The sequence below is a fragment of the Fukomys damarensis genome, unplaced genomic scaffold (genome assembly GCF_012274545.1).
Source record: "Fukomys damarensis isolate Sample0158 unplaced genomic scaffold, DMR_v1.0_HiC HiC_scaffold_14, whole genome shotgun sequence".
Classification (NCBI taxonomy): domain Eukaryota; kingdom Metazoa; phylum Chordata; class Mammalia; order Rodentia; family Bathyergidae; genus Fukomys; species Fukomys damarensis.
In genome coordinates, this window is record NW_022900926.1 from 11,637,649 (window position 1) to 11,665,180 (window position 27,532).

Below are 27,532 nucleotides of genomic sequence, written 5' to 3' on the forward strand. Positions count from 1 at the left end.
CGGATTGTGAATTGGGCAGGGTGCGCGCAGGGCGCGGGGCGGCTGCAGTGCTGTTCGGGTGCCCGCGGAGAGGAGCCCCGGGAAGGACAGCGGGGCCATGGGCCAGCTTTGCTGCTTCCCCTTCTCGAGAGAGGAGGGAAAAATCTGTAAGTGCGGTTTGTGCTGTGCCAGGGGCTGGACTATCGCGCGGCTGCCTTCTGGGGGTAGTGAATTGGGCAGGGTGCGCGCAGGGCGCGGGGCGGCTGCAGTGCTGTTCGGGTGCCCGCGGAGAGGAGCCCCGGGAAGGACAGCGGGGCCATGGGCCAGCTTTGCTGCTTCCCCTTCTCGAGAGAGGAGGGAAAAATCTGTAAGTGCGGTTTGTGCTGTGCCAGGGGCTGGACTATCGCGCGGCTGCCTTCTGGGGGTAGTTTTGGGTTTTCTCATGGGAAAGACAGCAGAATAATCAGCTGTGATTTGTAAATGTGCATTCCTAACGACAGGTGTCGAGTTGGGAATTAACTCTAAAACAACAGTAACTCAGCCCGTGGGCTATGTGACCGGTACAGAATACTGAAAACTCATGGCTGATTTTCTTTGCTGATATCCTTACAGCCCATTTTCTTCACGCGATCCGAAGTCAGAGTTTAGTTCTGAGTTTCTTTAAAACACTGCCTTCAATCTGATACCGTGGACAAGCCAGACTGCCTTTTTCCCCCCTCTGGAACTGGCATGTTTTCAAATCAGCACTCAATCATAACATGCAGGGAGGTAAAGCTGGTTTTAAAATGACGGAAATTATACATTTGCAGAGATTTTCGTGCGTCTTCTGCTTTGTTCTTCACGGAAGGGATTCAGGTGTAACGATAAGATCACCTGAAATGGGCAAAAATCTCATCGGATATTATATTCTGTGTCAGGCAGTTTCCATATCTGCTTAAATCTCAGAGCACGGAACTTAAAAGTGGTGATATTTGCACTGAAAATTTTTTACCATGGGCTTTTTCTGTCTTCGCTTACATTTCAGCTTTGCTAAATAGGCTACTGGCATTTTAATTAGTGTACTGAAAAAAACTTGCCTTATATGAGTTCCCCCCAAATGCGGATTTTCTTTTGACTTCCCTTTAAGCAGAACGTTTCCAGTTATACTTGCTAAATCTTCAGCATAGATCTGTCATATGTCAGTGCTTAATTTTGATTTAAATAGGTCCTCAGAATCTCTTGATATCTACTTGGGACACTCAAGGATCCACATCTGGCTTGTGTTTCCTGCTGCTTCTTCCTTAGGGAATTGGCCAGGGATCGATTTTTAAAAATTCATGTATATTCTGTACCTATTCACTTAGGCAGTAAGTCAGTTTTTACAGTCACTCTTTTGGGAATGCTTTGGAAGCAACGCTGGGAGACTTTGGGATGTTTGAGTGTGAACAAGAGCCAGTAAAGCATGCTTTGGTTTTATTTGTGAAAATGATACTCCACAGTGCATGACAACCCTGGTCTCACAGCCTGAGATGCCCTCAGAGCTACACTGCTCTCTTTCTAACAGCAGGCGTAGGCGTCGGTTTGGGAACCCAGAACTTTCCAGATAATTGTCAGAATCATCTGCTTGTAGATCCTGGAGATTTTGGTGGGTTGATTTCATTTTTGGAGGACAACCCTATCTAAAAATGCACAGCATGGACAGATTCAAGGATACTGAATTCTTTCTGTAACTGCTTTACTTCCTGTTCTTCTGCTTGAGGTTTTCCTGTGGAGCATTTACTTTCCTTCTGTTCCATGTCTTCTGTTTGCCAGCAATTTTCTTGGCTCTGTCTGAGGAAGTCAAATCTCAGTGCAAGATCCGGGGATTTAGCTCAGTGGTTCCACCACCTCCCTGGTAACCTTACGGTCCCGAGTTCGATCCCTGGTTAAAAAAAAAAAAAAAAAGTGCAATGAGGAATTGCTGTTTTCTCTCCTTACCCGGAGAAAAGCAAAATCTTGTGTTTTACACTCGGTGCGCCTAATATTGATTGATGAGAAGTCCTGTTCTTTGGGTTCCCGCTCTCAGATTCTAAACTTTCACAAAGATGAAGGCAGGACAAGGTGTCTGAAGGAGGTGCTAGCACAGCAGTGCAGACCGTAGAACCCGTGCTTTGTGCCCTCCCACCCCATTCCGCCTTCTGTCTCGGGTTTTGCTGCTATTTCAGTGTTTCTTTCCTTCTAATCTGCACACTCCATTCACCCACCCCATGCACATGTGTGCACATAGAGAACTGCCTTCTGGTGTTGCTTCGTTGCTCTGCTACGGGGTGGTCTAAGAAAAGGTTCTATGCCAGGCACTGCTATCCTGCTAGGAATGCCTGCCTAGCAGCACTCAGGACTTAGTTGCTCAGTATGCCGATAACTAGAGCCATCCGGTCCATACGCTGTGTTGGTGAGGTCCAGAAGAACCCACAAGAGACATTTTGGGGAGGCCAGCACTGTTCTGATCTTGTTTCGGGTTTATAGGGTCATTTCAGGGTCTTAGTTATCTTTGTGTTCCCTCTGTGCGGTTCCTTCCTCGGCCTGCTCCAAGACACGTGCTCTGTGAGAGCCAAAGAGGAGCCAGAACGCAACACCGTGACGACCTGCTCTCTTGTGATTTCCTCCCGGGGCAGTGGCTCAGGGCGCACCTCCAGAGGGGAGCTCAGCTTACTGAGAGCTCAGTGGGTTTTCAGTGCAAGTTTAAATTTGTGGGTATCCTTCTCAAAACAACAGGTGAGTTGGAAAGCTCGTCCTCCGCGGTCCTGCAGAGATACACCAAGGACACACCCACCTGGCCCAGTGGTAAGAGTGGAGTGGCCCCTGGCTGTCCCGCGGCTTCTCCCTGCTTTGGCCTTTGGTGACGGTGACGGTGGTGGTGATGGTGGTGGTGGTGGTAGGTAGAAGGCACTCTAACTGATTATCACTTCCTATTTTAATCTATCGATAGTGAACAGAATGCTTTTTTTAATCAGCCAGTTGTTCAGGGGCCTAAGTTCATATGGAAAATTAATTGAATGCTTAGCGGGAAATATTGATAGTGGGGTGAATTGTGTCATGCAGCAGGGCTCTGCGTGGTTTATGTATCAGCGAATGGAGCACGGAGCAGAGAGGCCGTTCCTGGTCCACACCGAGCAGTTGAACATTTTTCCAAACTGTATTTTTTTTAAAGCCACACTAAATAGAATATGCTGAAAATAAAATGCATGTTTCTTGGACGATTAGGCTCTTTCTATTCCTATATAGGAACATTCTTGGCATTAAAAATAACTGTAGATATCGTAGGAGTAACAAATATATAGCTATTCTGCAATGTGGTTTTTTCGTTTTGTTTTTTGGCAGTGCTGGAAATTGAATCCAGGTAGTTGTACATGGTGGGGATACAGTAGTATCCCTTCCACCCTCCGTTGGAGTTAATGCTGAAATCTTTTATAGGGTTTGTTTTGGGGGGGCTTTGAATTTCCTCATTTCTCCTAGTGAGTTACCTGAAGGCAGTGCCTGTGAACAGAGTCGTTGCGCAGGCATACTGGTCACTGCAGTTTATCTATATCCCCAAGGAAGCCGCACATGAAAACTTGGTAACTAAGTCAACGCCTCTGTTTTCTTGCTCGTTCCCTATTGCACGTTTTTTCCATCTTGAAGCACTTTGCTCTCATAGAGAAGACAGTGAGGACACGTGCAATGATGAACGGCACTGCTTCAGGGGCTGTTTGGTCTCTGGTTCCTGATGTGTCCAAGCATAGTAGTGGGAAGCCACTCCCTTCTGGGGGACTCAAGGAGGAAGGGGCCATCCCTGAACAGGACACTCAGCCTGGTTGGCCCCTCTCTCTCGTGTTCTGTGATGCTGAAAACAAAATATTAGGATCTTTTTTTTTTAAAGGCATATTTTTTGACATGAAAAATGTTTTCATTAAGTCTTTGTCAGTGAGATTTTTTTTAAAACCAGGACAATTCACAGTATTCATTTTGTAAATATCAGCCAAATCTTAAGGGAATAGCTGATGGTTTGGAATTTGGTAGTATTACATTAATATATAAGTTGAGGTGTGCAGTTTGGATTTCATCTCTGATGAGTATGTATGTCTAGGTTACTTTCTGCTTGCTGGGACACAATACTCAACACCCACAAGTTGAAGGAGGAAAGGTTTCTTTCGGGTTACAGTCTTTGGAGAGGTTTTTGACCATAGTTGGCTGGCTCCAAGGCATGGGAGAGGAGAAATAGTTCATGGCAGGGCAGGCAGGAGGCACTGAGCCTTTCTTCCCTCCCTTTTTATTCCATCTAGGCAGCGTGCTCCTTGGTTGGTGTCACCCATACCCAGGGTGGGTCTTCCCTCTTCAGTAACTCCACCACCCACACCCAGAACTATACGAATACAATGACAGGATTCACCCAGTATCACACGCCTGATCCAGTCCCCTCCCAAAAGCCCTTACCTATGGGTGCCTGAGGCTTTTGGCAGGGTGGACATCTAGATACATTTGATCTTAGTTACCATAATGGGGATTTTTCATTTATACTCAGGGAAATTTGTGCTTAGATTTTCCAGTTCTCTAGAAAGCTTCCTAGAAATCTTGTTGCTTTATACTTTGGCTCTTCTCTTCTGCACTTAAGATACACCAGCCTCATGGTTATCTCTCCTCCATCTGCTCTGTGTTGTCACAGGTGCCCCACATTCAGGACACACGCTATAGTCCTGCCTTGGTTTCCTCAGACCCTAACAGTATCTTTACCCAGAGGAGGCAAGTGCCTGAATTTTTGCCAGTGAAGCGCTCTTCCCATCAGGTTACAAGTACGCGAGAAGGTCAGCTCACCACAGGGCAGAATTTTCTAGGCACGAACTGCTATGACTTTGGAAGTTTATTTTGTTTCCCATTTGCCCCTTGAGCTAGAAAATAAAAGAATGATGGAGTTATGTAGGTAGGATACTGTTCTTTCCCTTGCTCTCCCCTTCCTTGGTTTCTTAATTTACTGGACACTTTCTGTGCACCAGGTACTATGGCAGGATTATTATTTTCAAGACTGATTACAAAATACAGTTGTCAGAAAATACATGTCCCTCACCTGCCCATTTCAGAGGGGAAGTTTCTGGAAGCCAGAGGAGTAGGGGAATTTCTCAGTGACAGAGCCCTCCAGGGCCATTATGGGGACAGAAGCTGGCAGGAGGCCCAGATCCCAGGCTGCTCAAAGAGAGCAGCCTGCTGCTATCAAGAAATCACACAATAACAAATGTTGGCGGGGTTGTGGGGAGAAAGGAACCCTCCTCCATTGTTGGTGGGAGTGCAGACTAGTGCAACCACTATGGAAATCAATATGGAGATACCTCAAAGAGCTGGGACTGGAGGTTCCATTTGACCCAGCCATCCCTCTGTTGGGTATCTTTCCAAGAGAACTAAAAGAATCATATCACAGAGAAGTATGTGCACCCATGTTTATAGCGGCACAGTTTGTAATAGCTAAATCTTGGAAACAACCTATTTGCCCATCCGTTGGAAACTGGATAAAGAAGTTGTGGTTTTTCTATAAAATGGAATATTACTCAGCCATAAAGAGCGAGAGAATAGATTCATTCATAGGAAAATGGATACATATTGAAGATATACTCCTAAGTGAAATAAATAAGTCCCACATGTGTAAATACCAAATAGTTTCCCTGGTGTGAATATTCTGCAACAATGCATAAGATGCTAATAAGATTACTGACATTGAGAAATGGGAGGAAAGGAGCTAAAGGTGTAGGGAAGGTGTGATACGTAGGGGAAGAACAAAAAGGGAAAAGAGAAAAATGTGAGAGAATGAAAAGATGAAAATAAAGTGTTTGTAGAGGGGGAGGGGAGGAGGGGGGGAAGGGAGGGCAGAGGTAAGGGGAAAAAAATGAGAATCAAGACTTGACATGTAAAGGTACATGATCCCAACAATGAATGTAACTGTACTGTATCCCTAAATGTACCAATAAACTCAATTAAAAAAAAAAAAAAAAAAAAAAAAAAAGCAGCCTGCAATGCTGGGAAACCCAAGACTACGTTTTGCATGGGATCTCTGTGGGCCACATTGTGGGGGCAGCAGGAATGTAGTGCAGTGAACAACACTGAGCCTTCATCAGTAAAGATTTAGATTTTCTCTTATTAAATAAAGTCTACCCAGGAGATGTATTTCTGAAATTAAGTATAGGAATATGAGAGCAAATACTAGTTGTTTTTATTCTTATTTTATCTACTTGTACCCCCATGTTAATTCACAGGCTGTTTGGTAAATGTATTTCCTTTGTTGTTCTCACACCTTTTGTGGGTTTGCCTGGAGTTTTTCATCAAATGCTGGGACGATCCCATCCACTGCGGGGTGATTGTAGGCTTGTTCCAGCCCCTGGAGCAGCTATCAGCTCTGAGCCGTGCCCAGATGTAGTGACGTGACAGTGGTGACTTAGCCCAAAATGATGTGTTATGGAAGATTGAGCCATTAGGCTAAGGCTGGTAAAACTCTTTGAGGACAGGCAGTAAATCACTTCCTGTAGATCTGTTTAATTTTGGCCATGCTTAATGTATAGGCTTTGATTTTTCATTCACAAACTTTGGAAACTCATAGTAAAGAAACTTAAAAGAAAGGCGGGGGATTTAGCTCAGTGGTTGTGGGGCCTGCCTCTCAAGCACAAGGTCCTGAGTTCGATCCCCAGCACCAAAAAAAGAAAAGAAACTTAAAAAGATTCTGGTGCCCTGTGGTAGAAAAGTATGTTTTGAAGATAAAATGACTCAGTTTATAGTTTGGGTTCTGATGTTTACTATTTAACTCCCCTGACCTTCTGTGCCCTCATCTTAAGTAGCATTTGTTGTGAAGAACTAACATCTATAAAATGACACTCATTTAGCATAAAATCGACTCAGTAAATATGTTTTTTGCAGCGCATAAAAAGTGTGTTATTTACACAACCAGGGGTGCCTTAGAAGTCAGCTTGACAGGACTGCGGCTTCATTTCCATCTTAACCCATTGGGGGAAGTCAAGAACTTAGCATTTCAGACTTGAGTTGATTTTCAGCATTAATCCTCAGCATCTGTTCTTCTGGGGGACTCTCTCCCTCTTCCTGGGGGGTCTCAACTAGCGTAATGCCCTGCTTCCTGTGCTAGGAGAGACATGAGGCCCAAGCAAAGTCAACCACAGTCTTCCTGAAGACTGGATAGAAGGTCATTTTAATAATGAAGCCAGCACCAGGCAGAAGGAGAGATAAGAGACAGTCTCAGGGATATGTTTTACCACCTGAGTTGAGCCATGTCTAAGAATTCTCTCTTACACAAAGCAATAAATCCTCCTCTTTTTCTTTTCTTAAACTTGATTGGGTTAAGCTTTTTCATCTACAGACAGAGCCTTTGGATGTTATTCTGGGGGACTCTTAATGTGTATAAGTAGAAATAAGACCCTGTGTTGCCAAGCTGACCTCTAAGGTGACTGTGATTATACAATTAATATGTTCTAATTGTTGCAGAAATATATATTCACTGTGTTTATTGTGTGCCAAGCTCCAGTTTATTTCCTGGTGCAAATATTACCAAATTGAGTGAAAAAGTGAAAGCTCTCTTTTCTCCTGAACCTTCACATTCTACTTGAGTTGCAGTGAAGTTGTGCATTTTGTGAGAACTGCTGCAGAGAATATTTCTGTGTACTTCAATTAGTATTGTGGCACCTGTCACGTTCAGAAGGCTCTGAGCCAGGTGTTCTGCAAGATACAATGGGAAATAACACGGGGTTCCTATTGTCAACATTTTAAAAATGTTTTTCCTTGGCTTCTTAAAGAAAAATTTGTTGGATCCCAAGGTTTCTTATGCTCTGAACAGAAAAAGCCGGAGGGAAGGACCTTCAGGCTTTTAGTCTAACTAGTGAAGACACACCTTTGCCACACACCCTTTAGGAAGTTTTATGGCTAAGTCATTAAATCCAGTGAAAGCGAGTTAATGACCACCAGGATTGCCGTTACCACAAGCTCCTATCACAGGCAGCGTTTATAGCTTGCCGCAAACAAGTAGTTTCTACATTGTAGCAAGTAAAGCATTCATAATGCCAAAGTTACAAGTTAACAGACCTCAGAACTATAACAACAAATCTTTTCAGTCTGGTAGGAAAATTCTTGCCATTAGCAAATGGTCAGACGAAACGTGAACTATTTGATGAAAAAAAGAATTATGTGTAGCTTGAACTTAAATTCTGTGCTAAGACATACGTGTTAATCTTATTATCCACTGACTCAAAGACATTTGAAGCTTATAATTTCTGTTTCTATCCCACTCGCACTAAAGCGTAAGAATAGAGTCAAGAAACTGGGTGTGGTGGCGCACCCCTGTCATCCCAGCACACAGGAGACTGAGGCAGGAGGATCGCTGTGACTTTGAGACCAGCCTGGGCTACATAGTGAGTTCCAGGTCAGTCTCAACTATGTAGTGAGACTCTGCCTCAAAAAAACAACAAACAAACAAACAACAACAAAATTTATAAACATAAAAAATGTGTATGAAAAATTACAGTACCAAGGAGATGGCGAAAGTACAAACAAGAGCATTGGAGTGAAAGGAGAGACGGTTTCACATTCCCGAGAGAAATGGTGCCCACCAGTTGGGGATGCTGCTGGGGGAGAGAAGAAACCACTGGAACAGGGTGACCCATGTTCAGTTACCTGTCTCAGAGAGCTGACCCCGCCCCGCTCTGGGGTCACACGGTTGTTGTTGGCATTTGCCATGTGAATGACATCAAGATTCAGCTGAATGTCTCATATGTCTTTGTTAGGGGACAAAAATAAAATTCACACTTTCTAAACATTTTAAATGTTCAGCTAAACTTAGCTGTAAGGTCAGCCTTGTCAGTGTTATGAGTCATGTTCGTGATGGCGAGTAAACCGGCAAGCAGATGATTTGTTAACCTAAGCGTTTCTAGCAGGCTCTATGGCAGTCAAACCTTATTAGAGCACTGACAGCCCAACTGTGTCCTTAGGGAAGCTGGGGCGGAGAGGAGCCTGAAAACCACATGGCAGGAAGAAAGCTTGGCTAGGACAAGAGAAGGCAGAGGGATTCCTCGTCTTTACCCACAGATTCTCTAAGGTGGCAGAGAGAAGAGTTGTTCTGTGTGGATAACGGGCCAGATTTAGGACAGTGGATGTTAGTCTTAACACATTTTCTTTTGGTTCCCATAGAACTCAAATGGTAAAGATTCATTAACCCAGTAATATTGTAGTGATGCTTGGAATAAATTTTGTTTTAAACAGCGAAAATATTGGGGTCTTAAACAAGTTATTCAAGTAAAATTTTGCAGTAATTCATAATATGTTGCCTGAAACAGGATCTTCAAGGCAGAATTTTCAAACTATTTTAAGCCAGCCACCATACTCTTTATTAAATAGAAGACCACAATTGTAAAAGAAAACGTGTTTTTTTTCAAATAAGGGTTTTATTTAAGGATTTTTATAGAAGTCATGTTTATTTTTATTTATTTTTTTCTCTCATTGAGTTTATTGATCCATTTTAGGTATACAGTACAGTTACATTCATCATTGGGATCTTGTACCTTTACATGACAGGTCTTGGTTCTCATTTTTTCCCCTCTGAGGGGAGGAAGGGGTGAAGGGAGGCCAGGGACAAGGAGAAAACGTGTTTTTTATTCTTGATTTAGAGTAACTATTAAATAATCGTTTTAAATTATCACTCTTAGGATCCACAAACTTGGGGTAAAATAGTGGCATAATGGCATGCCTGGGTCCTTGTCTGGGTCCACTGTTGTGTAACCCATGCATCTCACATAATGCTGGTAGTTGAACTTGGAGCAGGAACAGCTTCTGTTCATTATCAGTGAATACTAAAATAAGCTAAAGGGTGTTGCCTACCCCATGTTTATTTTTACAAGTGAAAGTTTTATAAAAGTGTGGGAGTCATCTTTCTGTTACTGGGACAAAATACCTAACACACGACTTAAAGAAAGAAAGGTTTATTTGGCTTACAGTTTTGCAGGGTGTGGTCCATAGTTAGCTGGCTGCATTGTTTTCAGGTCAGTAGGGGGGGCACAAAGATCATAATAAAAGGCCAAGTCAGAGGAGAGTTGCTCCCCTCAGGGAGCCAGGAAGCAGAGAGAGCAAGAGGAGCCCAGGAAAGGATAGATTCCCTTCAGAGCCTCTCCCGGTGACCTCCTTCCTCGAGCGGGGCCAACTCTTAGTAGGGCGCTGTTCAGGATCAGCTCAGTGGTGAGGTTAGTGATCATGACCAGTCCGCTTCCAAGCCCTGCCTCAGAACACATGAGACTCTGGGGGATTTTTTTTTTTTTAAATCTAAACCATAACCGAAAGTATTATGTCCACATTTAGATATATTTTAAACTAATTTTTTCTAATATAGTAAATTGAAGATAAATATTCATTGAGATGCCATTGCGTACCCAGTGCTGTACGTATATAACCCACTTTCAAGGTAAAATTATACTTACAGATTTATAGGTTTTATAGAATGTAAAAGTATATAGGTAAGACTGCATGCAATTTGAATGTTAAATTGGAAAGCATAATATAAAAGTTATTTTAGGAGGAAATACATGAAATATGCAGCTTATCTAGTAAGTACTTTAACATCCTAGCTACTCTTATCCTTATTCCCTTTGGAGAACAGGTATGTAGTTCAGCCGCACTGTGCCTGCCTGGCAAGCGCAAAGTCCGGAGTTCAATTTCTGGTGCTGGAAAAAAAAAAACACAAACTTTATTCCCTTTGCTTTTATCATCCAGGCCAAATGTACTCTAATTAAAAAACTCTGTGTGTGTTTGTGTGTGTGGTGAGGCGGATACAGAAACAGCTCGTATCACTTAGGGTCCAGCGCAGAAAACAGGAACTGCACTATTATTTTAAGAGAATTTAATTTAGGGAATTAGTTAAGATTGTAGAAGGATGAAGAGTAGAAAGGAAAGACTGAGGAAAAATGGGAACAGTAATTTTCAGGCTGGGGTAATCTGTGGAAGGGAAGGGTCTTCTATAGCCAAGAGCCAGACCTTTGAGAGGGGTTCCTGTCCCCAGGGAAGTGCCCGAGGGACACAGAAAAGGGACCCTGGGAACTGGACTTACAGCCTCTGAGGATGGAGCGCCAGCTAACTTTGCTGTTATAGCTGAGGGCGTGTGGTGAGGCTGGTTCTGAGTGAGGGGGTCACGAACTCTGGAATTCACTGATCCTGGAGCCGCAGCTGGAGGGAGGAGCCTGGGGAGCAGGAGCGATTGTGGGGCAGGTTCCTGTCCCTGCTGCAGCCGTCCAGGTTACTCCTAGCTCTCCCCCTTGGCAGAGCCGCACAGACCCAGCTGGCAAAGAAGTTTGCTCAGCCCAGCCCCGCTGTCCTAAGCCTGAGTTAGGAAGGATGGGGCTAGGGCTGAGGACAGTGGTTTAATACCCAGCACGCAGAGTGTCGTTGGCTGTGCTTTAAAAAAAACTTACTTTCATCGTTCCAAAGTAAGCCTTTAATTGATGCCATTTGTTTCTTATTTCTCTGGTGACAAAAGTAATAGTCATATTAGGCAACAGTGGTTTTTTTTTTAAACTATATATAGAGTTCTACAAAATTTTATGTAAAATTTTAAAATGTAAAATTGCGATTATTTCAAAGGAAATAGTTCAAAAAAGTAGATATGACATGGTAATTCAGATTCATTAAGATGGTTTCAGGGACAGCTCACTCAGTTCCACGCACTTAAAAAGGACGAAATACTAATCTGTCAACAGTGTGCGAACACTGTTGAAAAACATGTTACTCCTTTTGAGTTTGTCGGGCGCGTGCTTTGCAGTCTCGCCCTTGCCGTGCGCTCTGGGGAGTGAACACGGGGCCAACCTGTGCTTCCGTCTGGGTGGTGCTCGCTGTCAGTTCTGGTGTAGGGACAGGTCGGTGAGCGAGGTGAGGGAGGAGTTCAGCTGGCAGCATCAGAACGCGGGAAAGCCGGAGCTGTCGCGTCAGTGTCTCCAGGGTGAAAGGGAGCGAAGGCTCAGGGGCGAGTGGCTGGAAGAGTCAGGGATTCTGAGAAGTGTCTGGGTCCCCACCAGAGCAGAAATAGAAAAGCGCAGTGGAAAGAGTCAGTCAAGGTGGCTGCGGGGCACACGTCAGAATTCCACGCACACTATTGGCAATTTTTTTTCCACCAAAGAGAATACATTGGCTCACGGGTCCACGCGACAAGACGGGGCCTTGAGCCCGACTCATGCCTGGGCAGTGCTCCTCCCCACCTTTCCACCCTCTCCTTCGCCTTTCCACCTTCTCATCTGCTCAAGCTGTACAGGGTGAAGGAGGAATCCTGTTCTCCCCCCACTCCGGCCTCTCTTCGGGATGGGCTGTGGCATCCAGCAGTCCTGGGGACAGTCCTACTGCTCCACGTTTGAGTAGAATACATTCCTCTCTCCTACTTCTGGTACATTAGATTGCAGAAAAGGCTCGGGATGTAGGCTGTGCAGCCTGCAAGGGCACTAAACTGTAGGATCAAAGGCATTGCTGTTTCTGGGTTACAGTATAAAGTGCCTTCATGTACTCAGGAAAGCCATTTGTAGTGGACGTTTGCAAGAACAGCCGTGAAGTGTCTTCAGGACAGAGCATTGGTGAAAGATTCGCCTGAGGTATCAGATGGGCTGGTGGTGGCAGAGCCATCCAGAATGTGAGGGGACGGGTGGCCTGAGGTGCAGAGGGGCGTGAGTGGTCCTGGTCGCTTAGGAAAACGGTGAAGCTCGGCAAGGAGGGGCTCTGCGGCAGGTGTGGCCCGCAGCCCTGTGCAGCAGTGGAGCAGCCACTTTGACCTGGAAGGGCCCTGACTTGCTCTTTGGACTCTTCACACTGAGAACTGCTGTGCTTCCGCTTTCACCCGGGTACAGAAAGTTGGAAACCTGACTCATTGCTCTTAGGGTCTACCCCTCTGTAATCTGCAGTTCCCTGTGTTCTTTACTTGCTGCTGTAATCTGTAGTTTTTATTGGTCCCGATTTTTACTTTATTACTTACTGTGTACCTTTTGCTGTATTTTATGCTACTAACCATATCACATCTTTTGAGGATTCGACACACAAAAAAATGGATGCCTAGATGAAGCCCTGTGAATCAAGTGTGTAATGATTGTGAGGCAGGTGAGAGCAAAGCTGAGACTATGAATGATCATAGCATTTACGAGGGCATGACACACATTCAGAAGTAGGTATTGCTTCGAAAGTTGCATATAAACTGAGCCTTGGTGGTTAATTTTTCAATGCCACATGCTTCAGTTTGGTGCATCTAGAAGCCTAAAATCATCCGTGTATCACACTGTTTCAGGTGCAGTCTGTTCTTATGTCTAACGAAAGCTTTTTGCAAGATTCATTAGCAGTAGCTCTTCTCTTTACCTGTGATGGGACATCATTTAGTTGGGAAAGAATACAAATGCAGTTATGTGTAAGCAGTGCATACAATTCAGGCTTGCAATTAGCCCAACACTGTCTCGAGAAATAGTGGCCACTTAGAAACAGAGCACTGTGCTAGGTGCTTTGTATTCCTTTAACTTTCATACGAGTCCTGTAGTAAGAAACTACTGTTATCCCTGGTTACAGATAAAGAAAGTGGCCCATAGGAGCACTGGATGATTTTCAGGGGGACACAGAGCTAGGGAGTAGGGGAGTTAGGATTCGAGCCCAGGCATTCTGGCTTTATAACTCACAGGAAGTGGTATAGATATTTTCTGGTTAGAACTTTTATTTTAGAATGAAAATATTATAGAAGGTATCTGTCAGATATGGAAAGCATCATGGAATCGTGACAAAAGTGTGGTCTTTGGAGCCGTGTAGACCTAATTTGAATCCCAACTTTGGCAGTTTTTAGTTGCATAGACTTGGGCAAGTCTCCTGGCTTCTTCATCCTTGGTTTTCTCATGTGTAAAATGGTGATATTAATTGTAAACTTTTCACTTAAACATGCAGGAAAAAACCCAGACATTGAACAGGTGCTTAATACAAGATGGGTTTGTTATTAAAAGGATCAGACAGTTCCTGTGCACAATAAAGTGTTGTGTGTTGGAAAATAGGATTATGCAGAGTTTTGCCTCAGTGTGCAGGACAGCTGATGATCGGGGAGCGTGGCTCCTTAGCCTCCTCTGAGTAGTGGGAGTGGGTTGGACTCGGGTCTGTTCCTCTGAGGAACAATGAGACATTGTAGGGGACCTGTCCAGGAGGATCCCTGGTCTCCTTCTGGTGTCTCCTTCCGGTATCTTTCTCATTCCCTGTTTTCCCATAGAAATCAGCCTGGGGGATCAAACTCAGGACCTTGCACTTGCAAGGTAGGCTCACTGCCACTGAGCCAAATCCCAGCCCCCCTTTTTTACACATTCTTTTTGTTTGTTTATTTGTTTTGGGTACCAGGAATGGAACTTCAGAACCTTGCTTCAGGATAGAGGAAGCCCTGTCTGTTCTTTATTCACCCTCATGCCACACTTGTTAATTTCTTAGCATCATCTGAAATTCGTGGACTGAGAACGGTTCTTCTGTACTCAGAGATCAAGGACTCAAGGAGCAAATAGCAACTGATCAACCGAATTAGTGTACCTTGCACATTACCAGGGGCTTGTGGAACAAGTTTAAGTACCAGCTTTCTTCAGTACGGGTTCACATATTCCGTTTCTTAGGAACAATAGACATCCCCCCAAAGAATTTAAAACTACTTGGTGTTTGTGTGAAGGGCCTCTAGTAAATTTTGAGAGAAAAGAAAGATATATCCTAAATTCCTTTCTTTAATCATCCCTCTTGAAACTAAAGCAGTAAGTTTATGAGCTCACAAGGCTTTAGGTTTTTAAGTATGCTGTGTTTCTTTATTCATTTGTATTATGCACCCGGAAAAGATACTATAGGGTGATTTTGTTGTTTTGAATTTCTTTGACTGATCAATCATCTGATCTTGAAGCTCTCCTCAGTATTGTACATTCTGTTGGATTCATTATTATTGTTTTTATAATGCCCTGTTGAATTTGTTCACAGGTTGATCATAAATATCCTGGACAAATATTTTTGTTTACCTTCGATCATCATGTTCAGACTTTAAACATTGGGTTTTGTAGCCATCAAAAACAAAACAAGATAAAAACCCATGACAGTTTAACTTATTTTAGGTGTTTGCTCCTGAATAATTAGGTAAAAATTTGGAGTTAAAATACATTCTATACACTTATCGAAAAGAGTTTGAGTTAAAAAGAGCTAATTTTGAAGAATTTTTAAAACTGTTATTCAAAATTGTTTAGATATATTTTTGTCTGATTGATTGACTGATACTGGGTATTGAACCCGAGGTCTTTGCACTGAGCTGCATCTCCAACCCTGTGCGGATCCTTTTGAGTCACCAGCTTGCTCAGGCTGGGCTCAAACTTGCTCTCCTTTCACCTCAGTATCTCAGCTGGCTGCAATACCATGCTCCATTCTGCTCCATTTTAAAAGTATCTATGGGTTCTTGATCACCTTGAGGTCATGCTTATAGTTTAGTCTCTTAAGCTTGAGGACTACTTTTTTGCATCAAACCTAAAACAAAATGAAGAAAAATCCCTGGTCAGTCTCTTATCTGAGGTGTCACCTGTTTAGATGATAGGTATATTCGTTGCTGCACACTTACATTTTTGAACATTAGCAGTATTCTAAAAATTGAATTTTCATTAATATTATACCTCATGGATTGAAGCAAACCATTCCTTGAAAATATGCCTTAATAATTATGCATATCTCAAAATATGAAAGTGTAATTTGACCAGTCATAGGTGCTGAAGAAATAAATGGTGTACACTCTTCTAAGTAGGTGTTGCAGGAGACTCTGTCTCTCCCTCTGTACATTTTCAGTCTCGTCACTCTCCTCCTCTCACCTCAGTCATCATTTTGTCCTACAGCAAGTTCTGCCATTACCCAAACAGTCCAAACTCCTGTCACTTCCCTGTCATGCCATTGTTACCCTGGCACACCTGAGAAATACCTACCTCATTTTACAGGATCTGACTCAAGCATCACCACTTTCTTACTGTGACAGTTTTAGATTTTTTTACTGAAACAGAATTGACTGGTCTTTACTTGTGCACCCACTCTGTATTGTACTTTTTCCCTTCAGAGTATTATGATGTTTTGTTTATTTTTTAAACCATGCTTTAATGAATGGCAGGTTTCCTGAAAGAAGAGTCATGTTGGGCTCTTTTCAGTTTTCATAGCACAGTGTGTGTCACAAATAGAGGACCCTCAGTGGATGTCTGTGGAAGGAAAGATGGAAGTACTTAGATAACATTAATCAATATTCATTATTCATTATTGAAATTTTGAGAATGAAATCTAAAATTTTCTGTCTTTCAATCAGTCATTAAATTATGCAGTATTTTTCACATCTGTATGTTTAAAAAATTTTTTTCTTTTGGTATCTATCTATCTATTTATTTATTTATCTTTGTACTGGGGATCAAACTCAGGACCTTGCACTTTCAAGTCAGGCGCAGTACCACTGAGCTAAATCTCCAGTCCTGTATCTTCTTTTTCCTAGGATGAGAAAGAGGATCTTCTGAGAATGGATGCCCTGGTTGACTGGTTTGTAGTGAGGTGACTACCGATTCCCATAACCACTGCTATGTGATTTGACAATTTCTGCAATCTCTGGGGTCTCATTTTTCTTCCTTGTAAGAAGGGAAGCATATTATTTTAAAACTTATTTTACTTCATGAGGTACAACATGTATGTGTACTATTTCCAGAAGCACTTTGAAAGTGTAAAGTGTTATCAAATGAATGGAAGAGTCTATTCCTGTTGCTGTTGTCAGTGACAGAGCATCATGACAATTTTCTCATTCCATGACTCTTCTTGATCCAAGTGTATCCTTATCACTTAGAAAGAGGTAATATGACATCTGCCATTGATGATTTATCTCACTTAATTAGACTGATGGCAACATTTGTTCTGCTGACTTGCCTTGCTGAGCATAGCCTTTAGAACAGGACAGTAACCTTTATTTCTGCTTGAATCAACTAGGGTAGAGAGTTTCAGCCTAGAAAGAAAAGTGTATGTCATGAGCAGGTGTGTTGGCCACATAAGTGAAAATCAGTTCCAACTAGTCATGCTACTCTCCTAAAATAGATGGCAATAATTACATGAATGCAGTCAATTTAAGATGCTAAGCAGTGCTTTGTTTTTCATCCTCCTTGTTTTTCTGCTAGAAGAAAGCATGATTGTCTGAAAATTTATGCTTGTGACGTGTTTGAAATTGTGTTTCTTTTAGTCATAAAATAATTTTTTAATGATACCCATGCTTCTGTTGCAATTCCCATGGACCAGAACTTGTGTTTGGGATGCCAGCCTCTCTCATCATGACCCAGAATTGCATCCAAATCCATTTTGCAGGAAATGACTCACAGTGGCCTAGAGCAACTGAAATATTGAGGAATCCTCACGTTTCAACCTGAACAAATATAGAGACTAAAATTCAGGGAGGAAAGCACTGTGGTTTCTATATAACAGACAGCAATTTATGATATGGAATATCAGGCAGAAGCCTACAAATAATACCAGGCAAAACAGTGAGCAGAACAAACTGCAGTGAGCACAGTGTCCCTGTGAACTAGATTTCAGTGACAGAGTGATAGCGCTCACTTGTCAGTCATAGTGCTGGGTGCCAGTTTAGTTTATATTCTGAGCAGATTGGAAGAGATGATACGCCTGATATATACAGTGAAGGAGAAAAGTAAAACTGATGTGTGTCTCAGTTGTGCTCTGAAGCCTCCTGTCTATTTTATGGAAATATTTTGATATTGAGCAACAGAAAAATATGATTCAGAAGAGAAGCAACTGAGAATCTGAGGTTGCAGCTGTGAGAGATTACAGATACCACAGCTGAGATGTGTCTTAAAACGGGAGTGGAGATTCGTCCTCATACCCAGGCACGGGCTAATGACAGAGTCACGAGGCCCAGTTCCATGCAGAAGCCCGCTGGCAGGTTCTCTGTAAGTTACCTGGTCTCGGTACTCTGTTGTAGCAGACAGCAGACTAAGGCGATACACTTCTAGGAATTCTATATACTCTTCGTGAATTGACTTTCTTACTCTATAATCTCTCCCAAGTAATGTTCTTTTTTGTTTTGTTTTGTTTTCTGTAATGTGCGTCAATATTTCTCTAGCTTTCTTTTGCTTAGCATTGGAATTGTATATCTTGTTCCATCTTTTACCTTTAACCTTTCCATGTCTATGTTTGAAGTGGGCTTTTTAGTAGACATCATAGTTGAGTGTTGTTTTAATTTAAACAAACAATCTGACTTTCAACTGGTGAGTTTATACCATTTTATGCTTTATTATATGATTGTCAGTGTGGGTGAGTTTAAATCCTACACTTTACTAGTTGTTTTCTACTTGTCCTATCTGTTCTGTTCTTCCTCTTTTTTTTTTTTTTGGTACAGGGGATCAAACTTGAGTCCTTGCCCTTGGGAAGCAGGAGGCGGCACCACTGAGCTGCATCCCTGGCCCCTGTTCTTCCTCTTTTACTGCCTCTGTGTGTGTGGGGGTGTATGTGTGTGTGTCTGTGTGCCTAGTCTGGAGATCAAACTCAGGGCCCTGTGTCTGCTAGGCAAGTGCTGTAGCAGAGAGTGATACACCAAGGCCTACTGCCTCATTTTATATTAAGTTTTAAATTCTAGCTCATCTCCAAACTTGCTTATTTGCTATGCCTCTTTTTAATTTTTACATAGTGGTTGCTATAGTGTTTTAAAATATTCATCTTCTGCCTTCAAGTAATATTATGCTACTTCATATTTAACATAGGAATTGTTTCCCCTCCCAATCTTTGTGCTATATCTACCATGTATTTTATTTCTGCATATTATATGTATATATAATATATATTAATACTATATATGTATTACTCCATATATTCCATAAAATTTTCCTTTAACATTTCTTCTAGCACTGGTCAGCTGATACTGAATTCACTCAGCCTATGTGTGTCTAGAAAAGTCTCTTTCACCATCATTTTTGAAATATAATACTTTTGGGGGTCAAGAATTTTGTTACCTTTTATTTTTCTTTTAATATATTAAAATATTATGTTCTTTTATTTTGTAGTGCATCTAATGAGTATGTCTCTGGTCATTCTTGTCATTTTTCCTCTGTTTAAAATGAATCCCATTTTCCTTTGGCTCATTTTCTCTTTGACATGGTTTGTTTTTTCACCTTTCTTATACCTGGAACTCCTCAAGCTCCTTGATTTGAAGGTTTATAGTATTAACTAAATTTCAAGCATTTTTGGCCAGTATTTCCCCATATCTTTCTCCGTCTCCCTTTAATATAATTGGCTTCATGGTTCAGTATTCCCATTTCTCAACTCTGTAATGCACCCCTTACTTTCCTTCTGCATTTATCACGTTTTAGGCCCACGTTGTTTGTCTTTGGCCTTTGCCAGGGATTATTCTGCTTAGCTACTTTCTGATCGTTCATCCAGATTCCATATGTTTATCACAGTAAATCTCTAGCATATGCTCTGCTTTTAAAATCCTCCAGTAGCTTCCTGTTACCCTTAGAATGCAATCAGGCTGCATAGCTCAGTGCCCAGGGCCCTCTATCTGTACCTGCATTAGTCAGCCTTCATTGCTGTGATAAAGTACTCAAGATGGAGAACTAGAGCATGAAAGGGCCGGAGGACAGCAGGTGCTTTCTGGCTCACAGTTACAGAGGGTTCAGTTCGTGTCACCTGGCCAGGTTTCTCTGGGCCTCTGGCAGCACAGTACATCACGGCAGAGGCACGTGGGAGCAGTGGCTGAGAAACAAAGAAAGGGCTCAGAGCACAGCCCCGGGGACCTAACTTTTGTCCATTACGCTCCACCTCTTAAAGGTTTCTCTACCTGCCAGTAGCTCCAGGCGCTGGAGACAGCCTTTAACACAAGGCCTTTGGGGGACATGGACATTTGAGAACCAAGCTGTAACACTACATGATATCAGACCTTGTTTCCCTCACCTACCCATGGCTCTCTGAACTCTTTCTGCCTATGCTATGGAAGGTATTCCAGTTCTCCACATACCTTGGGTGTTTTCATGACCTGAGCACATTTTCTTACCTTGTTTATGTCTCTAACATCTCTCCACTCTCCTCCACTCCTCTCCCCATGCCTAGAAGCTTAATTCACTGAGCTGAAAGAGCTCCTTTGTCAAACTTACTTTCTCACCCCTTTCCAACACTGGACTGTGAACAGACATTAGTATAGCGTGTAGAACCTATTGTTTTTCAATTGTCATTATTGGTCATCCTTCTAGAATCATTTTTGTGTGGTCTGAGTATATCATTCATTTTAAAATAACTAGTTGAAACACATAATAAGTGCTTAATAAAGTATGTTTAAGTTAAATGAATGATTGGTATTTAACAGATGTTGGGTGTATTATCTTCAAATAGGTTGAACTCAGATTTAAGCATATCTCACATATAAAATGTACCGATTAAATACTATATTCTGAGTGACTATTATGTTCCAAATTCAATGTTAGGCATTTTTGATATCTTCAGTCCTTAAAACTTGAATACAAAGTATATTATCATTCTCACAATAACCCACCTTACTTTTGGTGAGGTTGTGCATATTTTAAAAATGCCTGTACGAATGTGCTTTTTCCTCCTCCTACACATAATTAGGCATTTTGTCACCGTACTTTCCGTATTTTCCAAGCTGTCCAATGTGAACTGACAGCCCACGGTAGTGAAGTTCACGGGGAGCAATGTAGCTTGTAATATGGGCTCAGGGCTGATGTGAAGATTGGTGAGAGAAACGCCTCTGGGGCACTGCTCAGTGGTAACCGGGCGAGGGAAGGGAGGAGCCCTCCTCCGTCTTGTCTGCTCTCTGAAATGACAGTGTGAACCGCAGTCAAGATGCCTCATGCTTCCGGGCCTCCTCCAGGGATGCGTGGACATCACTGGCTTCAGCCAGGGCTTGGGGGGTGGCAGGGGTTGGCGGGGGGGGTGGCGGAAGGAAGTGGAAGCTGGACAGGCAGCGCGGGCTGTGTTAACAAGCAGCCCTAGGGCTCGCGCCCTTTGTCATTGTGACAGCTTTGGCCCCGCTTGCTTGGATGACACCCAGCCCCTCAGACTGCAGGTCACATGCGGCTGGGACCCGCGGCTCCTTTGTCTCCCACAAAGCTGTTCTAGATATTCTGGGTACCTACTTCCCACCCCCCACTCTCAAATGAAAAATGTGTGGATGTAGGGCTGCACGGGGGTGGGCTCAGGCTCCCAGGAGCAGCTGTCCTTGCGTACAGTGGCGTCCTCTTTAGTTGCTCCTTGCTGCTGAATCCAGGATGAAACTCACCAAAGCATACATAGTTTTTTCCCTTTTGAAATATGTGTTCTAAAACAGAGTGTCACTATTTTAGTTCTGAAGTTCTCTGGTGTGTGTTGGGGGTGCGTTTGGGTGCTGCGCAAGAGGCGTGGACCTGTTTTCTAGGGCAGAGCTGAGGCTCTGGCAGCTGAGGGGCCAGGGATAGTATCAGTTTCACGTGCCCCCCAGGAGGATTCCTGATCTCCGCTTTGTTACACGAAGCGGGCAGTGCGGGGTGTGCAGAGAAGCTGTGTGTGCCGTGCTGGGTTTTTGACAGCCACAGATCTGCGTTTAGCGCTTTTTGTCAGGAAGATGAAAGCAAAAATAAGCTTGGTTAAAGAAAGAAAAGCTCTCTTCTGTAGAGGCTATCAGTGTTTCCAGAACAGGAAGTATAAAGTTGTGTAACTGATGGAAGACGCTGAGGACGCCTTCCTGCAGGCACCAATTGAAGTTTGGTTTTATTTTTCTTTGGTACCAGGAATCGAACTTAAGACCTTGCGCTTGCAAGGCAAGTGGTGGCACCACTGAGCTAAATCCTCATCCCTGTTTTTCATTTTAATACTTTTTCTATTTTAATAATTCTCTCTGACTGCAGGTACAGAAAAGCGGTAACATTCAGAAAAATCATGGTAATGATAGTTTTCCTGATTGTCTTGTGGTCTTCAGGAGTTGCACAGAGATACTTGTATGCAGCTGCTGTCAAAACACAACGACTGTTTGTGCACTCATCATTTTCGGGGTTGTTGATGACCTGGGCCTATTTCTTCCAAATGACTTCGCCTCCGTGTGTCGCAAAGCTGAACTCGCTCACATTCAGCTCAGCGACTGCACCTTTGGTAATAGCACCCAAAGTTGTGTGCACTGGGGGCGAGAGACCCTTTCTCCTTCAAGCTCTGGCAGGCGCAGGGGCTTTCCGGCGTCCGGGAGGGTTGCGCCAGGCCTATGGAGGAGTCAGTCAGTCCACCGGCCTAATCATCTTTCCTATTTAGGTGGTTTTCTCACAGCGCTGTCTCTAACCAACCTCCTTTCTCACGCCTTCTTTTTGCTTTTCTGTTTGAATAACTTTACTACTTCTGCTTTTCCCTGGCATGGACTTTGGGCAGAAGGACTTTCACTTCCTTGTTTGCTCTTTTCGTTTGTGTTTACCCTTCGGAAAGTCCTTTTCCTGGGCTCTGTCCTCTGTTCAGCCACCAGGCCGCTCCTTCTTTTGTTTGCTGTTTCTCTTTTCTTCTTCCCTTCTTGATCTTCTTTCTCAGTTGTATTTTCTCACCACGGTGCCTTGGAGGATAGAGCTTAGCCTTCAGGCTACTCAGTTTTTAAACTTTTGCCTTTTTGAACATTCTTAAACCTCCCTGTGTTCTTCTTCTCGTGGTAACCTGAATGATACCGTAGCATTTATGGTGCGATTCGGGATATTAGTTTTGTGATGTGTGAGCTGCAGGCCCTCTAGGTGCAGCCCCTGGGGTCCAGGGAGGCTCTGTTTTCCCAAGTGAGGGTTTTGAGAGTTGGGGTACATGCACGTAATGGCTTTAAATGTTTAAATATTCTAAGCCTCTCATTTTAATGTGGTCGTGCTCAGTGTCTCGATCTTATGTCATGTTGTAATCAAGATTTCCTTTGTTCCCTTTTTAAAACAAATTACTATTGCGATTTATGCTTATCAGGACAAGTAAGCACCTAGCTGTTGGTCGTGGCTGTGTCACCCGCTAGCGTGGGCCCTTGATGTAGTGATAATGGTTATTAAACCTGAAATAATGATATGAATTTAATAAAAAATGGTTTAATAAAAAAGTAAGAGAAAATGAAAGGCAGCACAGCTCTGACAAAGATGAAGCAGTCTCCTGGCAAAGGAAAGGAAGAGGTAGGAAGCAGGCAGAGCCAGAACGGCCCGTTCACAAAAGAACAGAGACGAGTTTTATGGGGTGCTGTGGTGGGCTGGGTCTGACTGGTCGTTATCAGTCCGGGATTGGGAGTGCGGAGGTGCTGTCACGACGTGAGCACCAGTCCCGTGCGATGACTGTCTCTGCTGTGGACGGTGTCCGGCGTGGGAGGCGCTGCTGGAGCCCAAGCTGAACACAGCCTTGGACCCTGGGGATTTCTGGGTGTAGCTGAAAATCTTTTATCTTGAGGTGCTCAGTCTAGAAGGGAGACAGACGACATAAACCTTGTTTTGCCAACTCTTAGGCAGACACTCCCTACGTGACTAACATGCCCGTATGCAGAACTAAGAAGTGATTTGACCCAGAATTTTACAAAATAAAGGTCAGGCTTTGTTTTGCTTCTGGTTACCCATTGGTTACCCATTTTGTAAGGCCAAGTGAAGAGTCACAGTTTTTAGAAAAAAATGCTTCTAAGTCTTTGACCGCTTCTGAAGAAAACATAATTTATACTTTTAAGGAATTGTAGGTTAGGGGCCCAGGAGTTTGTCCTCTGTTCCTGTGGTGGTCTCTGTCAGGCAGGGAGGGAGCAAGGTTCTGGAGTCCTTCATGTGACATCAGTTAGCTTCTTCTTGGGTCAACTCATACTTAAGAACAACTGAACCAAATTAATGTCGGCCTTAAATTCTCCTAGTGGATGTGAAATATTCTTGCTACCACAAAATAAATCACTTATTTTCTTTTTCATGACCTCCACATTTTTATCTTTGCCCTGAGCTGATATCAAAGCTCTCAGGTAACATAAATAAAAGCAGAATATTAGTTACAAAACGTGAATTAAGATGGCAACAACTCTCACACAGAGATGCTTACTTGGAATTTCTTACTTGAAGTTTGTTGGAAAGTTTCTTAATTTTCTTCTTTTTGGGAAAATTCTTCACTTAGTGGGTTTATAAGATTTTCATTACTTTCATATTTTTAGTTTTCTGAGAAATTGATCAAGGATATTTTAGGGAGATTTCTAAAATTATAGTGGTGAAGACAAAGATTAGTCTGTTGTTTTAAATAAGTATGAAACTCAGGTAAATCAAGTAGACCGAGAAATAATTTTTTTAATCAAGACCTTGATGCTTATTTTGTGAATATTTTTGTATATCCTTTTGTTGGACTATCAACAAAAGCCCTTGGTTGAGTGCTAATGGTAACTAGGCATCAGCTAAAGTGGATCTAGTCATTTGTCTTAGATTCTGTGAGGAGTAGATGCCCTCATTTAAGTAGTAAGCAGAAGAAAAATACAAGAATTTTAATATGAAAGTACTTCTTTTTTGGGGGGGGCTCGAACTCAGGACCTTGTGCTTGTGAGGCAGGCCTGATACTGAGCTACATCCTGGTTCAGAAAGTACTTCTTTTTAATGAAGTTGAATTAAGTCTGCTCAAAGTGGGAAGAAAAACCCGGTTCTTCCTGGAATGAAGCTAAACCCATTCCTGCAGGGCTCTGTGCTGTGCCTTCCCTATCATCTCTTCCCTGGACTCAATGTTAACACATTGAAGATGGTTTGCAGAAGTCCTAAGGCGTGACTAGAGCCCAGGAGAGAGCTGGAAGATTCATTTACAAATGTGTTTATTTTTTGACCAGTGGGCTAGACAATTAGTTATTGTAGGTGGGTACTATTTGTCCCGTGGGTCTGAGATTTTGTCATATTGACCAAGCTCATCAAAATAGATGTAACTTGTACATATGGATATTTGAATTATTCCGGAATTCTCTTGCTTTAAACTTAATATGAAATTTAAATTTCTGGCTATGGTGTGCTATTTTTATAGGACGATGGAAACATTTAAAAATGTTGGCTACTGTTTTCAGAGATTTCAGTCAACAATTTAGTTGACTAACAAATATTTCTTGAACTCTTATTGTGACTAATACACTGCCCATCTGTTGGCAGAGGGGAACATCCGGGAGGAGCCTGAGACGTAATTTCTATACTCCAGACTGTGTCTTCACCAAAACAGACACCAGATCACTAGCTGTTGAATAATACAACCTAAAGTCATTAATAACCAGCACTCGTCATTGGTAAATGAATTCAGAGAAAAAAGCTTGTGGGTTGTTGGTCTCCTCCCTGTTGTATCTCTGTGGGTGGGAAGAGTTATAGACACGTAGTGGGTTCTTGGCACACTCTCATTGAGTGAATGACCATGTAGGTTGTATTCAGTTAGAATTATGGGAATCTCAGGGAGGAGCTTCATTTTTGTTTGGGCCAATCAGTGAAGACTTCCTGGAGTAGGTGGGATTTTTAACTGGTGAGAGAAAGGGAGGGCCAAATCAAGACAGGAAATGATGTAGCGATTTCTAAAGACACATTGGAAGTTGTAGAGGTGCGGCAGTTGTGGGCTGTTAAGGCGGATTTTGGAAAGCCAAGCTTGTTTCTCTGTTGAGTGGAGAGTGAACAGGATATTTTAGAAAAAAATTAATCTAGACAAGTGATGTCAGAAGCATTGAAGAAGGGAGAAATTGTGAAGCATATGTTGACAAGGCTTAGTAATTAAATAGGTCGATGAAGGATAGAAAGGTGTCCAAGATGGTGATAATCTTGAGTTTCATTGACTTGATAATAGTAAAAGCACAAACAAAAATAAAACCAAAGGAAAATTGGCATTTTACTCTTCATGTTGAAGGTAATGGGCAATTCACTGTGGACTGATAGAAATCACAAAAGTAATATTGGACTGAAGAGAGATCTTGGAGGTTGAGTCATTCATTAGAATCGAATATAACCTTGTTGTTTTGCCAACAAGAAGGTGACCGGCGAGGTTCTAGAATAGCCTCCAGGAACACAACCTGTCACCTAGAAACAGTGGGGTGGCAGATGTGGAGCCCTGACAGTGTTTTAAAAGATAGCTAAATAGTAGTTCTTCATCTTCAATGTGATCTTTTTTAAACTTTAAATTTGAAGAGTCATTTATACAAATAGTTGCAAGTGCCATCTATATCACATAAATGATTTTAGATTGAGGTGAAGACCTTTAACTATTGAGCATTGTATTCATTTATTCTTAGGAATGAAAGCAATCTGAACTTGCCCCCCCAGTAATATTAGTAATGATTTTTTGTCTGCCCCATCATGACATCTTGACATGTTTACATTTAGTTGGTTCTGTGTGGTTATCCATGAGTTGAGGTTTCCTCTCAGTTCCAAACACGGAAAATGTGCTTGGACTTCTGGTCCTGGGCCTTAGGTGGCTGTCCATTCTTAGCCTCTCTCCGTGGGTCTTAACCCATTCTTTCATCTGCCTGGTATGACCCTAAGAGGGTGGGATGGTTATAAGCAGAATTGGTCCCAAATGTGGATTACAGACAAATGATAGGGCTCTGAAGGAAGGTGGGAGCCAGTTCTCACCTTTGGCTTATCTGCTTTTGTTCTTTAATCCCTGTTACACGTGAAGACAGAGAATAACGTCCACCTTCGAGCTCATCCACCTTGTATCTGTCTGTTCCACCCCTCAGCATGCAGATGCCACACTGGCTTTGCCTTCCAGAGCCCACCAGTGATCTTCCCATGCTGATCTGATCTGAATGTGTGTGTGTGCCTGGGGACTTCTTTGCCTCCAGCCATCTGCCTTTCTGGACCCACAACTCCATGGAAGGAGGCGGATGCTGAGCGGACGTGGGGGAAAAGCCTCTTACTTCTTTTCCCTAGTGAAGGGAGACAATGAAGAGAGTGCCTGGGACTGTGTAGCATGAAAGTGGGTAGGAGCCAGCTCTTGTGTAGTAACAGGAAATACGGAATACAGTACTTAAACCTAGGCTACCGCTAGCAGCGAGGCTAATGACGATAAAATAGTAACATCAGGTAATTTACCATCATAATTCTGACTCTTCCTTGAAGAGTTTCCTGTTCCTCCATTGCAGTGATAGCACTGAAATGAAGAGAATGTTGGTCTTCCAAATTTATTTTAACCTAGTTGCTAGCAGTAGTAGCTTTAGCTTTGTAGCTGTCTTCAGAGGAGGGCTGAGAGTGTAACAACCCATCTGTAGGCCAAGCGTTTGAAAATTGAGTGACCCTAAGTAATGAAATGGCAGCGAAATCTTGATTGCTTCCTGTGTGGCATTGGAGAGGGAGGAGACCTGGGTCTCCTTGGCACATTCACAAGGCGGGGCCTCTAAGTGGCGGACACAGACCCTTCAATAATAACAATTACCCTTACTTGAGAGAAGAACAGAACTTCCATGTTGGAGTGGGAAACTTCTGCCATTGCTAGCTCGAGAGCATTGCTTTCCAGTGGGGACTAATGAGCTACATTTCAGCCTGACATCTTCAGGAATAGGCAGGCTCCTGCTTCTCCAAATGCCATATGAAAAGTTGCCCACTATTCCCGC

The 27,532-nt window shown here is 42.8% G+C and overlaps 1 protein-coding gene across 5 annotated transcripts in view; it reads left to right on the forward strand.

The window, feature by feature from the left end:
• The window catches only part of Akap7 (A-kinase anchoring protein 7), a 118,278-nt gene that overhangs the window by 87,724 nt on the left and 3,022 nt on the right, over nucleotides 1-27,532 (forward strand). For 2 of the 5 annotated variants that reach the window (XM_033763234.1, XM_019209777.2), the window contains exon 8: nucleotides 2,713-2,781. The exons of 2 other annotated variants lie outside the window; for them this stretch is intronic. In XM_033763234.1, the coding sequence (XP_033619125.1) occupies nucleotides 2,713-2,781 (69 nt within the window). Of the gene's footprint in view, nucleotides 1-212; nucleotides 347-2,712; nucleotides 2,782-27,532 lie in introns of those variants that run through there. One more of the 5 variants, XM_010639128.1, reaches the window with a different exon arrangement.